This window comes from Gopherus flavomarginatus, chromosome 5, assembly GCF_025201925.1.
Source record: "Gopherus flavomarginatus isolate rGopFla2 chromosome 5, rGopFla2.mat.asm, whole genome shotgun sequence".
In the NCBI taxonomy this organism is placed as follows: domain Eukaryota; kingdom Metazoa; phylum Chordata; order Testudines; family Testudinidae; genus Gopherus; species Gopherus flavomarginatus.
The window spans coordinates 15,303,424-15,318,225 of record NC_066621.1 but is presented as its reverse complement, the minus strand read 5'-3'; the positions used below and the strand labels follow the sequence as shown (position 1 = coordinate 15,318,225).

Sequence of the window (14,802 nt, the reverse complement as noted above, 5' to 3'; positions counted from 1 at the left end):
CCAGCTGGGGGTTGTTCTCTGGCCTGTTTCAGACACAGGCTATTGTTTTGTTTGTTTATTTTGCTCACACTGCTGAGATTTAATAAGCATGTTTGGTAAAGAAAGCACCTGAGTGCCCAAGCAGTCTGGCTGTGGTTATTTCTTCCTGTCTGCTCCCCATCCCGCACCCTGCTATTAGCCTCCTCTTTTGTTAAGTGTTTCTAGCCACTTCCCAGCCAGTAGAAAGCCAAAGGAATTTACCAACTTCTGGCCATTATCTTGCAATTATATCCAGGCAGAGGGACCTTTGCATTAACTTCAGTGTGGCTCTAGGCAAGTGTAAGGTTGTGCCTGTGTGGCTCCAACTCCACAATCAGGGTCTTTATTTCCAGTGCTTTTCAGAGTTATAGCTGGTTAATGGGCTTTCCACCAATAAGTTTCCAATAGCAGCTGGTCATAGAGTGACCAGACAAAGAGTGTGAAAAATCAGTACACTTTTTTTTTTTCCAAGGGCGGGCGTGTAGTTGCATGTACAAGACAAAGCCCCTAATATCGGGACTTCCCCATGGTCACTCTAGTTGGTCACTTTTTCTAGTTGCTGGTTAGAGCAGGCTGGAGCCCTGCCAGAGATGGGATGAGCATCATTCTTGAGTACTCAAGCCTCAGAGAGTGATGGCTTGATGTTCGCAGCACTATCACCACGCTGGATGCGATTCAAGCCCTGGAGGTATTTGAGCAGAAGGAGAAGGTAGCTACTGCCCCACGTGCAGTATCCCTTGCCCTGAATGTGCAGTCAGTCTAGAGGCCCCAGATGGGACAGAACAGATGCTCAACAGCTGTTGTGATTCCTGTGTTGTAGGGGTCACAAAGCAACTGCAGACAGCAGGTGTAGTGTGGACAAAATGTTATACAAACCACCTGTACAGCTCCACTAATGCTACTCAGTCCTGACTTCATCCCACTTGTTGCTTTGCCATGTTCAACAACCAATCTGGGCCCAAGGTGCTTGAAAAAGATCTTGATTCAGTGACTGCAGTTCCTGCCTCTGCCCCTCAGACTTTGTCTGGACAGCTAAAAGCACTTATTAGTTCCCAACACCACTCTGCCAATGCATCTCAGTCTTCCCATCCTCTTGCTCTTAACGCTATTCCAGATCTGCCCACCCCTCCTGGAGCTAATCAGACCAAAGTGTGCAGTGGTTTTGTGATGAAGTAAATGTAAGCTAAGCAGAATGAAAACACTTCGCTTATTTCAGAATAGATTTGACTAGATTTCAACCCAGGTCTCCAAAGGTCATAGGCCAGTGCATTAACTCCCTGCACCAAGAGAACCCTCTTCACAAGTGCACAGTAGATAGAAACTGAGGAGCGTTCCCCTGCCCCCAAAATATTTAACCCTTGTAGTAGATTTGCCTTGAAATCAGGACTTCAGAGTCAGTGGGAACTGGGCAGCTTTGGGAACGCATGGTAAGAGCCAACGTATTGGTTCAGCCTTCTTAGTGCTTCCACTGAGCCACAGCCCATCAGGCAATAATAAATTGAATCCTGAAAGTACAGCCTATAACTCCAGCACCAGACCTCCCCGGGTGCAGTTGCTGCTACCCCAGAGGCACAGCCAGTAGAGAATGAGCTACTGGTTGTAAGCACCATCTGCTCCCCTCATAATCCCGCAGAGAAAGAGCCTCCCAGGGCTACACTCCTTCCTTTAAAAACACTGTACCCAGCAGCACTTTCAACTGGGCTTGTGCAATTACCACACAGCGAGGAAAGAGCCTGCTCAGAAAATCTTACTGCAATCCACTTACTGTTGCTCAGCCCACCCACATCTTCCGGCTCTTCTGGGTCACTTCAGGGTGTAGCTGCAGCTGACAGATTCTAGTGTGGAAGAATGGACCCCTCACAAAGCTCTCACAGCTGAGATAACAAGCCACCTTGCCATTCTGCCTGAGCCATGGGAGCTCAGATTTGCCCCCAGAGGTTGGGATGTTCTGGAGAGACTGTGCTGAGGGCCATGGCTGTGCCATGGATAGGGCCTTTGTTTTCCGGGGAGGGGGGAGAGTGGGGGGGTTGGTTTAAAATTTCCTGCTAATTTATCAGGGTGTATTTTAAAGAAATAAATTGGGTGTAAAATGGCAAAAAAACAAAAATGAAGGACCAGAGGGTGAGGGATACCCAGTACTCTCATAGGAGGCCGGGGGGGTGAGGGATAGCCGGTACTCTCATGGGAGGCCGGGGGGAGGGGGTGAGGGATAGCCGGTACTCCCATGGGAGGCCGGGGGGAGGGGGGGAGGGATAGCCGGTACTCCCATGGGAGGCCGGGGGGGTGAGGGATAGCCGGTACTCCCATGGGAGGCAAGGGGGAGGGAGGTGAGGGATAGCCGGTACTCTCATGGGAGGCCGGGGGGTAGGGATAGCTGGTACTCTCATGGGAGGCCAGGGGGAGGGAGGTGAGGGATAGCTGGTACTCTCATGGGAGGCCAGGGGGAGGGAGGTGAGGGATAGCTGGTACTCTCATGGGAGGCCGGGGGGTAGGGATAGCTGGTACTCTCATGGGAGGCCAGGGGGAGGGAGGTGAGGGATAGCTGGTACTCTCATGGGAGGCCAGGGGGAGGGAGGTGAGGGATAGCTGGTACTCTCATGGGAGGCCGGGGGGAGGGATAGCTGGTACTCTCATGGGAGGCCGGGGGGGTGAGGGATAGCCGGTACTCCCATGGGAGGCAAGGGGGAGGGAGGTGAGGGATAGCCGGTACTCTCATGGGAGGCCGGGGGGTAGGGATAGCTGGTACTCTCATGGGAGGCCAGGGGGAGGGAGGTGAGGGATAGCTGGTACTCTCATGGGAGGCCGGGGGGTAGGGATAGCTGGTACTCTCATGGGAGGCCAGGGGGAGGGAGGTGAGGGATAGCTGGTACTCTCATGGGAGGCCAGGGGGAGGGAGGTGAGGGATAGCTGGTACTCTCATGGGAGGCCGGGGGGTAGGGATAGCTGGTACTCTCATGGGAGGCCAGGGGGAGGGAGGTGAGGGATAGCTGGTACTCTCATGGGAGGCCGGGGGGTAGGGATAGCTGGTACTCTCATGGGAGGCCAGGGGGAGGGAGGTGAGGGATAGCTGGTACTCTCATGGGAGGCCGGGGGGAGGGATAGCTGGTACTCTCATGGGAGGCCAGCAGGCTCAGGTGGCAGGGACCCTTCCACTCTCTGCAGGCCCGTTGCTGCAGCAGTCAGAGGGTCTCAGCTGCCAGGACCCAGCTCCCTGCTCCTGTCACATCCCCTCTGTTCAGGAAAGGCAGAGGGGACTGCACCGAAGAGCTGTTGAGGGGGCCAGGAAGGGGCTCTGGCCGGCAGCAAAAGGACTGGGGCTATCGCCTGGCTCCCTGCCTGGCTCACTCCCCCACAGCCAAGCAGCTGTTGCCAAGCAGCAGTTGCCCTACTCAGAGCAGGTGCTCTGTGCCATCTGGCAGGGACTCTGTGCGGGGGGAGCCATGTCTGTGGTGTTCCAGCACTTGCACAATTCAGGTTAAAAAGGGTGAAACTCAAATGCTTGTTTTTTCACAACCCAACAATTTTGGGGGGAAATTTGGTATAAACAGAGAAGGACAGACCTTCGCCACAGACCAGGCTTACTGCCAGCCTCTCAGCGTCACTCTCTTTCTCAGCCTAGCCAGCTCATCCATGAATGCCTTGGACTTGAAGGCCTGAACTCACTTCTATGCCAGTGCAGAGCCTTCAGGGCTTTTCTAACCTACTGCTGCTGCCCATAGAACCTATGGGCCTTGTGGTGGCTGGAGAATTCCCAGGGAACAAGACCACCAAGCCCCTCCTTGAACACCCCCCTGCCCGACTCATCTTGGAATGCTGCCTGCTCTAGGGACTCAGAGTGGGGATCGCAGAGGGTACTTCGTTACCACTTTGTGCCACCATAGCTGATTGTATAGCACCTCTTGCACCTCCTGCTGGCATGGTGGGAGGCTGGATAGGAGAGCAGACAAGATGTACCCAGCCCACACGCTGGATTAGAGTATATGCCAGCGGAACCAACAGACCTTTGAACTTGTTTTCCTGGTTGCACCCAGTGTTCAACAGGAGCTACATCCCTATCACTGGGTGCTCCACTCACTGCCAGTCTGATGCCTCCTCTTGGTCACTCTGGGGATTAGCTCTCAAGGCCAACACTCCTGTCTGCGGGTTGCGCGCCATCACTCGGACTGTTACTCCAGGACCCTCAGCATCTCCTTCGTGACTTAGCCCTCTGGCCAGGTCACTAAGCGTTCCTTTCCAGGCTTCAGTCCAACAACAGTCCTAGGCAGTCTTCCCAGTCACTGCCTCTGCAGCTGGCAGGGGAACCCAGGCCTGCCTCTAGTCCAGGGACCCTCAGCTCAGCAGTTCTGGGCTTCTTCTCTCTGCCCTCACTGCTCCTTCCCTGCGCTACTTCCAACTCTCTGGTTCCCCTTCTCTCTCAGGGTGTACCACCTCCAAGAACTCTCCTCCCTCTTCCCAGGAAGTGACTGTCCTTTCTCAGCAGCCCAGTCTGTAGCCTGCTACCTGGTTTTATGAGCCTGATCCTAATCAATCTTCTGCTCCCTGGCTCCTGTTCCAAGTGCAGCCTGTGGAGTTAATTGGACATCCCAGCCAACTTAACCTCACTCAGTCCTGTGTGGGGTGGACACCCCATTGCACACCCAATCAGTGACCTTACCAGTGCTGTTTCCTTGGTTGTGTGAAGAGCCAGTTTGCTTTTGTAGACTTGCCCAGAAGCGTTGCGGCTGTGCACATGTTGGTTTTTGTCAGCTTGTTTGTTTTCTTGTAGGGTTGCTCACAAATGCAGGGGTATCACTCGCTGTCTTGTTATTGTAAGGTTGCTCATGAATCCAGACAGAACTGAGCTGCAAAACAGAAATAGATTTTGAACCCCTGTAATCTGGACATTTGGTTTGACCCATTACAGACTGTGAGGCCAGCTGCCAAACCTGGATCATGGTTTGGATTTGGACACCTGACCATTAGAGGATATTCTGGTCTGGGGTGTAGGATTCATACCAGTCTCCTTATGGAAGCAGGGACCAACTGCAAAACTTGGATCCTGTTTTGAATGCTGAATCTCACGAACTTCAGGAAAATTTAAGTTTGGCATTTAGATCCAGTCCCATCTCTGCTCTTGAACATGGGCTGCCATTATGGCACTGGTTCTTAGGAAGAATGAACAAACAAATACGTTATAATAAAATTAATTCAAATCCAAAACACTGAGGCATTTTGTTTTGGGGAGAAAAAAAAATGTACAAAATATTACATGGACTTTGCAAACCAAAGCCAAACAAAGGTCACGTTTGGGACCTTCCTGGCTTCACCATCCTCCCTTTCAGCACTGTATGAACGCCTGGCTCCCTGTCCCAGCCATGGCAACAGTCAGGAATACCCTTTTATTACGAGATGCTGCTGCTGTAGGAATGGTTACGTTTATGCCCAAATGCTCATCTTGTCACTTAACCATGGAGGATTAAGCTACGCTCATTTAATAGATTGCACTGTGGCTGTGATGGCATCATAGTCTCCTTCTGTTAAAGCCCAGCTCCTCGCCGAAGGGTGGGAGCTGACAGATTGAGGCAGTGAGCACTGCTGAGGAGGTACAGCATTGCCTATGCTGGCAGCCCTAGGGGGCTACTTCTCAATGGACACAGTTTGGTGCAAATGCACTGGTTTTCCAAGCGTATGTCTGGGGAAGGGGTGGCTGAGAACAGGGATTTTAATATAGGCCTTTTGCACGGGTAGAGAAGGATTGAACAGGCAGTCTGGATTTTTTTTTTTAAATCTGCCTTGACTCCTGCTGCGAGTTCCAGGTGCATCCACATAGAATACAACTGCTATGCCACTGAATACAACATGCAGACCACCCCTGCTATGCTGGCTGATTGTCCCCCAGTGTATCTAAGCTGAAAGTGCCTGGTGTATATACCCCAAGTACTTCACAATAGCCACTGATGTCAACTGAATGTCAATGGTTAGTGATGGCACAGTGGATGAGGGCCTCCAGTGAAGAAGTTTAAAGACTTAATAGATGGTTCATTCCACATATGATACTGGCAGATCTGAGAGACAAGGTGGGCGAGGTAATATCTTTCAACAGAGCAACTTCTCTTGGTGGAAGAGACAAGCTTTCAAACTTCACACAGCTTTTCCTCAGATCTGGAGATGGTAACAGAGCATCACAGTTAACTACAAGCTGAGACAGACTTTAGCATAGATTGTTTAGATCCCAAATAGGAAGTCTTCACTGGTTCTTGGAACTGAAGTAGCTGGTCATGGGTAACTAACCAGATTGGAGTGAAATCCATCTGTGAAGGCAGCGTCACATCATCCTAACTTCCAACCCTCCAGCCCTTATCGAGTCACCAGTAATTTTCCTCAGCGATTCCAGGTGAACGTGTTCACATATATGCGTCTGCATGTGCTCGTTCACCACAAGAAACCTCGGTGCCTTTTAGAGTGACTTCATCCACAGGCTCAGCTCCCAAAGAAAGCACTCATACTGAGGGGGGCTTGGAAGGCAGGGAGGCTCAGGGGAATTCTAAGTGTCTCACTCTAGCACCATAATGTCATTTCCATGTTAATGGATCTTTCCCAGCTCCCAGGGGCTTCCAAGGAAAAACTTAATGCTTCAGCAGCTACATGTATGTGTTTCAGACATGCACACCCTTCCTCTGTTAATGAGGGCATCCATCAGTGGGCCTGACAGATCCCCTTTTAGTGCAACAGAAGGCTCTGGAGTGGTTGTCAAAATAGCATATACAAATGGGGAAACAAGTCCCAGAGGCCATTCTTCTGATTAGAGGTAGAGACAGGTCTGGCCTGGATCATCAGAGATCCAAAACTCTGGGGAAGCTCAGCTCCAGATGAAGTATTCAGAGGTCAGACCTCCCTTTCTAAGGTGGATTCAAAGCCCTGAACTTTGGGGAAGTTCAAAGTCAGGCCCAGCTCTGATCTTCTTGAGTCAGGCCCTACACTGAGCTGAATAGCCACGGGAGGTTCTATTCCCATCTCTAATTGTAGGTAGCGCAAACGTCACCATTTGCAGCAATCTCTCTGTCCATTCTGCAGCCTCTCCAAGTGTTGACCATACCTCGGCCCCACCTTGAGCTCTTCATATTGATCACGTTCCCATTTTTGCCAGACATTTTCAAGGGGGATAACACAGCCCTGGTGAGGCCCAACACATGAGAAGTCCCCACTTCTGACATACGCATGACTTAAATCTTGTTTTGAGACATGTACTCCCTCTTTCCAGATAAGACTCCTTGAGATGCTCAGTGCCAATGAGAACCAGCTCATCATAACATCAAGCAGGTGCCAGCAGGTCAGCATTAATATCCCTCTAGAATCCTGAAGCAATGAAAATGGCACCGAAATGAGAGAAATGGTACAGCAAGTTCATAAATCCCACCCCAGCCCATTATTTCATAAACTGGACTTCAAAGGCATGACTCTGTTAGCTGATTACGTAGGTCTTGCTTAGTGTCACTGGGTCACTTTTCTTTGTTCTGGACGCAGGTCCATTCTGATTGTCCCCTGGACAAAGCGATTTGTCCTGTATTTGGTAACAGTATTTGGTCCTGCCATGAGGCCAGGAGACTGGACTCGATGACCTCTCGAGGTCCCTTCCAGTCCTAGAGTCTATGAGTCTATAAAGGGGGAAAGAAAAGGCTATGTGGTTAGATGTGACTGATCCCCTTTCTCTTCATCTGATGAAATAAACAAAGCTGGGTCTTCCCGTTTCCACAGCTAGTTGCACTGGTATTAGCATTCTTGGGGAACTTTCAAGCATTGCCAATGAAGTGTCTCTGCTGGGCCATAAGGAATGAATCCGATGGTTTGAAACACATAAGGGCACCGCCAAAACATGAAGCAGCAGAACTGTGAAGTCCTGTCTTGCAGGCAGTTAAGTGTCCTCAACTGGCCTTCCTCATGTTAGTCTGCAGAGTAAATACACAGTAGCAAAATATATTTGTATGGTGCCTTACCTCCTGAATGAACCGTAAATACTTTACAGGCTGTATAATCAATAGAACATGATTTATCCAAACTCCTCTTTTCCAAAACACCCATCATTTGAAACTGGAGAACATCCTTTACCCTACAGCATTCACACTAGAAATCTGAATAAATGCTACACTCCCTTTACTAGTAAGATAAACAGGGGGCTGGTGCAGAGGGGCTTCTCATCCACCACTGTAATGCAGCAGGTATTCTGGACCAATAACAAATTAATGAAGACTGGATTCAGCTGAATCCACAGAGGGGAACTGCTAGTTTGGCAGAATGGAATAAGCCAGTTTGGAATTTAGCCAGGCAATCTTGCATGAAAAACTTTGTTAAAGGAAAGAGCTATGAGAGAGAGGAGAGAGAGAGATTTTGGAGACTTGGAGGGCATACATTGATAAAGGGAGTTAAAATGAGAAGATGATTTGAATAGTAGCAATCGGGGCATTGTGAAGCTGGGGGTGGGCTCTAGCTGCTGAGACTTGGCGTAAATTCAAACAAGCAGGACTGGGGTTCAAAATACAATTAAGCGCTGCTTGATAAATACTTAAAGCCAGCTCACTTGTGACGAGATATCTGCCTTGCTGGGAGACAGAAAAGAAAACACTAGGGGGAAGCTGGCACAAGAAAATATGCACAGGGTTATTGAGACTCAACCCCTCTCCTTCTATGATGACAGCTCCTACCAAGTCACATACACTTGGAACTAGAGTTTGTTTAAGCTACACACCCAGGAAAGGCAGAATGAAATTTCCTTTCATTCTAATGCAGCATCTGTATTTTATAAAGCAGAAAAACGTAAAGTGCAATTAAAATAAGAGAAGTGACACATCAACTGATCTGCTCTCTGAGTGTCATCAAGCCTTAACTGCTGACCAAATGCATCTTTTTACCCCAATAGGGAGGATTCCCCTGTGGATACAACATTGGACAAGGACTCAGGAGAGCCCTAGCCCAGTGTCTCTCAGCCTTTTCAGATTGGAGACCTCTTATTCAAAGTCAATATTTTTCATGACCTCCTTCCACATACTCTAACAGTAAGAATAAAAAATGTATCAATGCGAAGCCTAGATAACTGATGTGTGTGTGTTGTGAGAGGCCGACAGAGAGTACTTGGCCTGTGCAGGCGTGAGATCTTCTTTGCTGTGCGTTGTAATAAAATCACCAGCATCTCATGACACCCCTACCCCCCCATTGCCTTTTGAGACCCACCAGTTGAGTAACCCTGGTCTACAGGATGCAGGAGAGTCACTTATTGTTATAATAATGACATGTGTTATCACAGCGCCTAAGAGTCCCAGTCATGGACCTGGACCCTCCTGGGCTAGGCACTGTACAGACAAAGAACAAAACAGATGGTCCCTGCCCTAGGGAGCTTATGACAAGAGATCACAGATTGATACAGACAGGTCAGTCGGGCAGTACAAGGAAACGGTGAAACAAGACTGGTCAGCAAGGGGGGTCTCAGCACAACACTCAGGGCATGATTCTCATTTCAAGTGAGTCCAAATTACACCATAAAAGTGGCCTAAAGCAGCTTTAATGTAAATTAGACGCAAACTCTTAATTTCTCTGTGTCTCAGTTCCCCACCTGTAAAATGGGGATAATGATACTTCCTTCCCACCCTTTGTCTGTCTTGTCTATCTTGACTCCAAGCTCTTTGGGGCAGGGACTGTCTCTTACTATGAGTTTGTACAGCTCCTGGCAAACCATGGTGCTCTCGTCTTGGATGGGGACTCTAGGCATCACCTTAATACAAATATACCACCACCACCACAAGTCCTGAAAAGTCACTACAGCTATGGGAGAGTAGGGTTCTCAGCTGCTTCATGTATCATTAAAAGCAAAGGTCTGATCCAAACCCCTGTATCCAAGCTCCGCAGAACGCTGGGGAGGTTTAGATCTGGTCCAGTCTTCTCTCTCCTAAGCCCCAGTAGTGTAGACTTTTGTTCCTGGTGAGGAAGTAAGAGGCAGAAAGAGTCCAAGAGGCTTTTCAAATGTCAGCTGTGCAGCATGAGCTAGATCATCTTTCCACCTTGCAAATCAAGCATGCTGGATCTGGTGTCAGTGAGCAGAAATACACGTGGAACCAGCTCTGTAGTCAGGCACGTGATTTCAATTATTTATGATTTATCTAAGCCCCCACTGTCCTGGGCACTGGACAAGCATATAACATAGAACCTTGCCCAAAAGAACTTACACTCTAAGTTTAAGATGAGAGCTCGCAGGTGGGTACAGCAAACAGATGTTGTGGGGAGCACGAGGGAAAAGGGATAGACCGACGAACAGTGGCTAAGCAGCAATCACAGCATACCAGCTGCCTAGCCATTGTCAAGTGGTTTAAATACTGGTTTATTGGGGATTCACTTTAAGAGGAACACCCAAGAATACATGGCTAAGAAGCAGCCCCTGAATGTCATTTTTTAAAAGTCGTTTTTGTTAAGAGAAAAAAAATTAGCTCAGTTTCAATAGTCTTGTTAAAGGGAAACAGCTGAGCTAGTCAAAGCTAGTCAGATGGCAAATCTAGTTCAAAATGATGCACCTGCAGCAAGACTTTGCGATTGCCAGGTGTGTGCAGTGGGAGCGGCAGTAGGGGTCAGGGAAATGTTGCAGCAGAAGGTTCATAAGCTGCTGCAGGCTTTTTTGATCCCAGGGAGAAGCTGGAAAAGATGGAACCCTCTTAGGGGACTAGCAAAACTGCTGCATCCACTAACCAACATCACTGCACCAGCAAATGTCCCAATGTTCCCTTGTCTCGTTTTAACTACTCATAGGCTTCAGTGCAGAGAAATACAAAAAGATCAAGTAAGTTGCAGTGAAGCCTCCAAGAGGACTCCCCAAAATATCACCACTGAGCACAACAGCTGATCCTCTCCGTCTCATAGCGCACCCATCGCTATAACAACTGAGCAGGGCCATCCCACCCCGCCCAACGAGACACTGGAGGCAACTCTTGGGCTGATTCACACATCATGGGACAGTGAGATGAAAATGTGATTGGGAAAAGAATGCTTAGGCTTCCCCCCCCCTTTTGGTCTCCTTTGGCTTGTCTTGACCTGTGGACCAGGAGGCAGGGGCAAGGGACAGCTTGACCATGAGATTAAGAAGAGAACCACAAAATTGAGAGGGGATCTGAATGGAAAATTTCAGGTTAGCAACAGTGCCTGGAGGTAAAGGTAGTCAGAAGTTTTTTGTCAAAACTATTTTTTCAGTGCAAACATGAATTCGTACAAAACAAATTTTCACCAAATAATTTTTTTTTGTCCAAACCCCCCAAACCTGAACATTTTTGCTTTTCTGGAAAACCTGAATAATTTAAACAATTTTTTGTTTTTGTAAAACGTGTGTGTCTGGAGGGGAATGATTTTCCAACCCCTGCGAAGGGAGTGCTCCACATCAGACAGTCAGCCGGTGGGGATTTCCCAGCTGGAAGTTAGGCTCTGGAACAGCTGGAACCAGACTGCCCAGCTTCTATAAAGAAATCCTCTTTTCTTTCTCTTGCAGGGTCCCTGTCTCTATTCCTCAATAAAGATAACTACTACCCCGAGGCACATGATGGGAGCTCCCACAGAACTGGTTTTCATCTCAATAGCCATCATCACCTTTACGGGTAAGAGGGGGCATCTCAGCCTGGGAATGCATGCCAGGTGTTGGCACTGACTAACTACCAGAGACACAGTGGCTGGGAAACCAGCTAGGTTGTTTGGATCCTCATCCAAAATGCCAAACATGGAATTCTTTGGGGCATGTATTCACCTATTACATGGGGCACGTACTCACTTATTCATGGCTCGCCTAGCATGAATCCTGTGGGTTCTACATGTGGCTTTAACATGGCTTGTGCATGTTTCTCATGTGGAGTTCATACAGCTCAGGAGCATGACTTTAGCGTCTAAGGTCCGATTGTACCAGTCAGAGAGAGAGAGGGACGGAATGTGTGACACATTGCAAACAAGCTTCTCTCTGTCTGAGGTCACTACCGATTAAATTCGTCCCTCTGCACCACTTATGTCCCACTTCAGCAAGTGGTGCTAGGATTTGTTTTGGGCCCCTGCATAGGGGTGAATTTCATCTCATTGGCAGGTCACACTGTTGACACGGCCCCCTTCTCTCGCTGCTTCCACCATCCCGTTTGCTATTCATAACGGACCATTGCTGGATCTCAAGTCATTTCAGGCTGTGCTTTAAAGGCACGTCCTCTCAGCAGGGAGCCCTTTCCTTCAGACAGCTGAAAATTAGATAATGTCTTTGAGCTAATTCATCCTCCCAGGGAGAGGCTTCTCTGCTGTCCTTTATAAATATCTAATTACCTTTTAATGTTCTCTGGGTCCCTAGGGAGGGAAGGAGAGGGGTGTGGCCTGGCCTAGATCAGGATGCAATCAACCTGTTTGGAAGTAGGTCTGACCGACTATGGCGGACACAGCAAGACAGGGCTGGGCCTCACCATTAACCAGCTGCATTTATGAGACTTGCTCTCCACTCAGGCTGAGTCCATAAAGAATGAGTGACTAAAAACCTCAAAGGTTACTAGAAAATAGCCCCATAAACTTATGATGCAACCGATCTCAATAACCAAGTTTGAGAGAGGACTAGCACCTCGTGGTGAAACAGCTCAAGTGGGCTAAGCAGGGGACTCAGGACTCCAGGGGTCCATTCCCAGCTCTGCTGCTGACTCCCTTGGGACCACAGGCAAGCCACTTCCCCTCTGTGTATTGGTCAAATGAGGGTGAATACCTCCTGGGAGTGCTGAGAAGTTTAAAAGCTTGTAACGTGCAGAGAAAATTCTCTGATGAACAGTGTTACCAGAGTGGAAAATATTATTAAGGAAAGTCTAAAAATATCTCTGCTTCTCTTCACTGAGAAGAAGCCTTAGAAAACGCTTGAAGTCTGTTGCTAACCACAGCTGTGTCCATTTGTTCCCGTGAGAAATCTTCTCTTTAAAAATAACTGCTTTACCGTTTAGTTTGGGTTTTTGTCTGCCTGTTCGCATTTGCTATAAAACCAATTCGTTTTCCCTCACGTGCCAGGCTTCAGGCTGGGGGCAATGCCATAAAGCAACAAATACAAGCTGTCTGTGCTTTATCATGGAATTGCTGCTGACGCAACTTTGAACTGGATAGCACGACTGCAGCATTGATGCTCTCCTCCTGTTCCTCCCTGTGCCGTGCGCAGGGCTAAGGAATCCAGCCTCCCAGACAGCTGGTCTTTCCAGATTTGGCATTCAGCATATTCTGAGCAACAACAAGAAAAATCAAACTGGCAGAAATCAGCTGGCTCGGCAACGCAGGGTGGGGCTGGTGCAGTCCCCTCCCCTGCTCACTGCAGAGGCAGAGGAGTTGAGAATATAGTTTTATCTATTTTCATAATACATGATGTAGCTTTTTTGATATTGACAGAAGTCACTATGCCCCTGGCGTGCTGTAGTTCAGAAAGTGAAATATTACAAGTCCTAAAACAGTGTCTGGAATCTTGGGTGCTCTAGTTTTCATTTTTTCTATTTATTCTGACATCTGATTTATTTCCTCAAGTGAGTTGCACTCTGCCCAGATGCAGCATTTAAGACAAAGCTTTTCTTGCCCCATTTCCCCAGCTGGATGGCCTAGGGCAGCAAGTTGAGAGGTCAAGGTAGCAGCTGTCCCATTTTTCATGAGACATTCCCAGTTTTGACTGGATCATCCTGCTTCCTGAAAACTAAGCTTGCAGGACATGAATGTGTTTCAAAATATCCTCAGGGCTCTTGAAAATTTGCAACCGGACATCATGACCCAGCAATGCAACCTCCTGCTGTTGTGACAAGATGACATTGTCCCAAAGGACGACAATTTACAAACGACAGGTCTAAGGTGGAGTGATGCGCCCAGGGTCCTACAACAGAGTCAACTTGGCTCAGGCAGGCTGAGAATTTTCTGTTCTCCTTGGCTCTCAGCCCTTCGCCCTAACCCCTCTGGAATTTCAATTTTTTAACCTTGATCTGCTTGTGGTGCTGAACAAGTGAGATCTGGCCATTTCACCCAGACACCTGGGAATCATGGACACAAGTTTGTCTGACCTTCTTGCACTGTTGACATATAGAAAATCAATGCCTGACAGCTGCAGTCCATAACCACCACAGAGAAGGGCAGTAGAGGACAGCAAGAGTATTTGGCTGGAATTAGAAGGAAAGATTAGCCAGGCTTGGCTTGTGTAGTATGGACGCATGCAGCAATGCATTTGAGCATTAATACCATGGCTTTCGGGTGATAGAGAAATAGAAATCATTTGCCATTCATTACTTATTAAGTTCTAATGACTTAAATGGAAATCTGGTTGCTTAGTTTTTACGCCTCAGTACATTTGCTTTTTACTATTGGACTGGATTAACACACAACAGTCTTATTAATTCTGCATTAAACCCTGATTACTTTTATCCACTGCTTAGCAGTGTTAAGATCAGCACAGAGCAAATTCTAGCTGAGACCAGCTCCGTGTGTCTGCTGCTGGCGTGGCCAGGAGGAGCGACTTTCACTTCCGGGAGGGGATTATTCCAGCAGCAAAGTGGGGGCATCTACATAGATTTGGGGAAGGGGCTATGAAGCCCCACAATACCACTGCCCTGATTTCCCCATCTATGGGCCAGTTTGTGAAACCAGTTGGGCTGCTACCAATGTGAGTAACGTGGGGATCACAACCTGTCCTTGTGTGTTTGGCCACTGATACCCATGCACCACAAAGGGCCTGGTTTGAGTCCAGCTCACTTGCAGCAGCATGTCCAAGCACTTTACTGAGGCTCTGTGGGGGGGACTCAGCTAATT

At 48.4% G+C, this 14,802-nt stretch overlaps 1 protein-coding gene across 2 annotated transcripts in view; it reads left to right on the top strand.

Annotated features, from left to right (window-relative positions):
• CNTN2 (contactin 2) overlaps positions 1 to 14,802 on the top strand; it is a 54,896-nt gene that overhangs the window by 12,654 nt on the left and 27,440 nt on the right. For both annotated transcript variants that reach the window (XM_050955588.1, XM_050955587.1), the window contains exon 2: positions 11,516 to 11,621. In XM_050955588.1, the coding sequence (XP_050811545.1) occupies positions 11,564 to 11,621 (58 nt within the window). In that variant the 5' untranslated portion in view covers positions 11,516 to 11,563. The remainder of the gene's footprint in view (positions 1 to 11,515; positions 11,622 to 14,802) is intronic.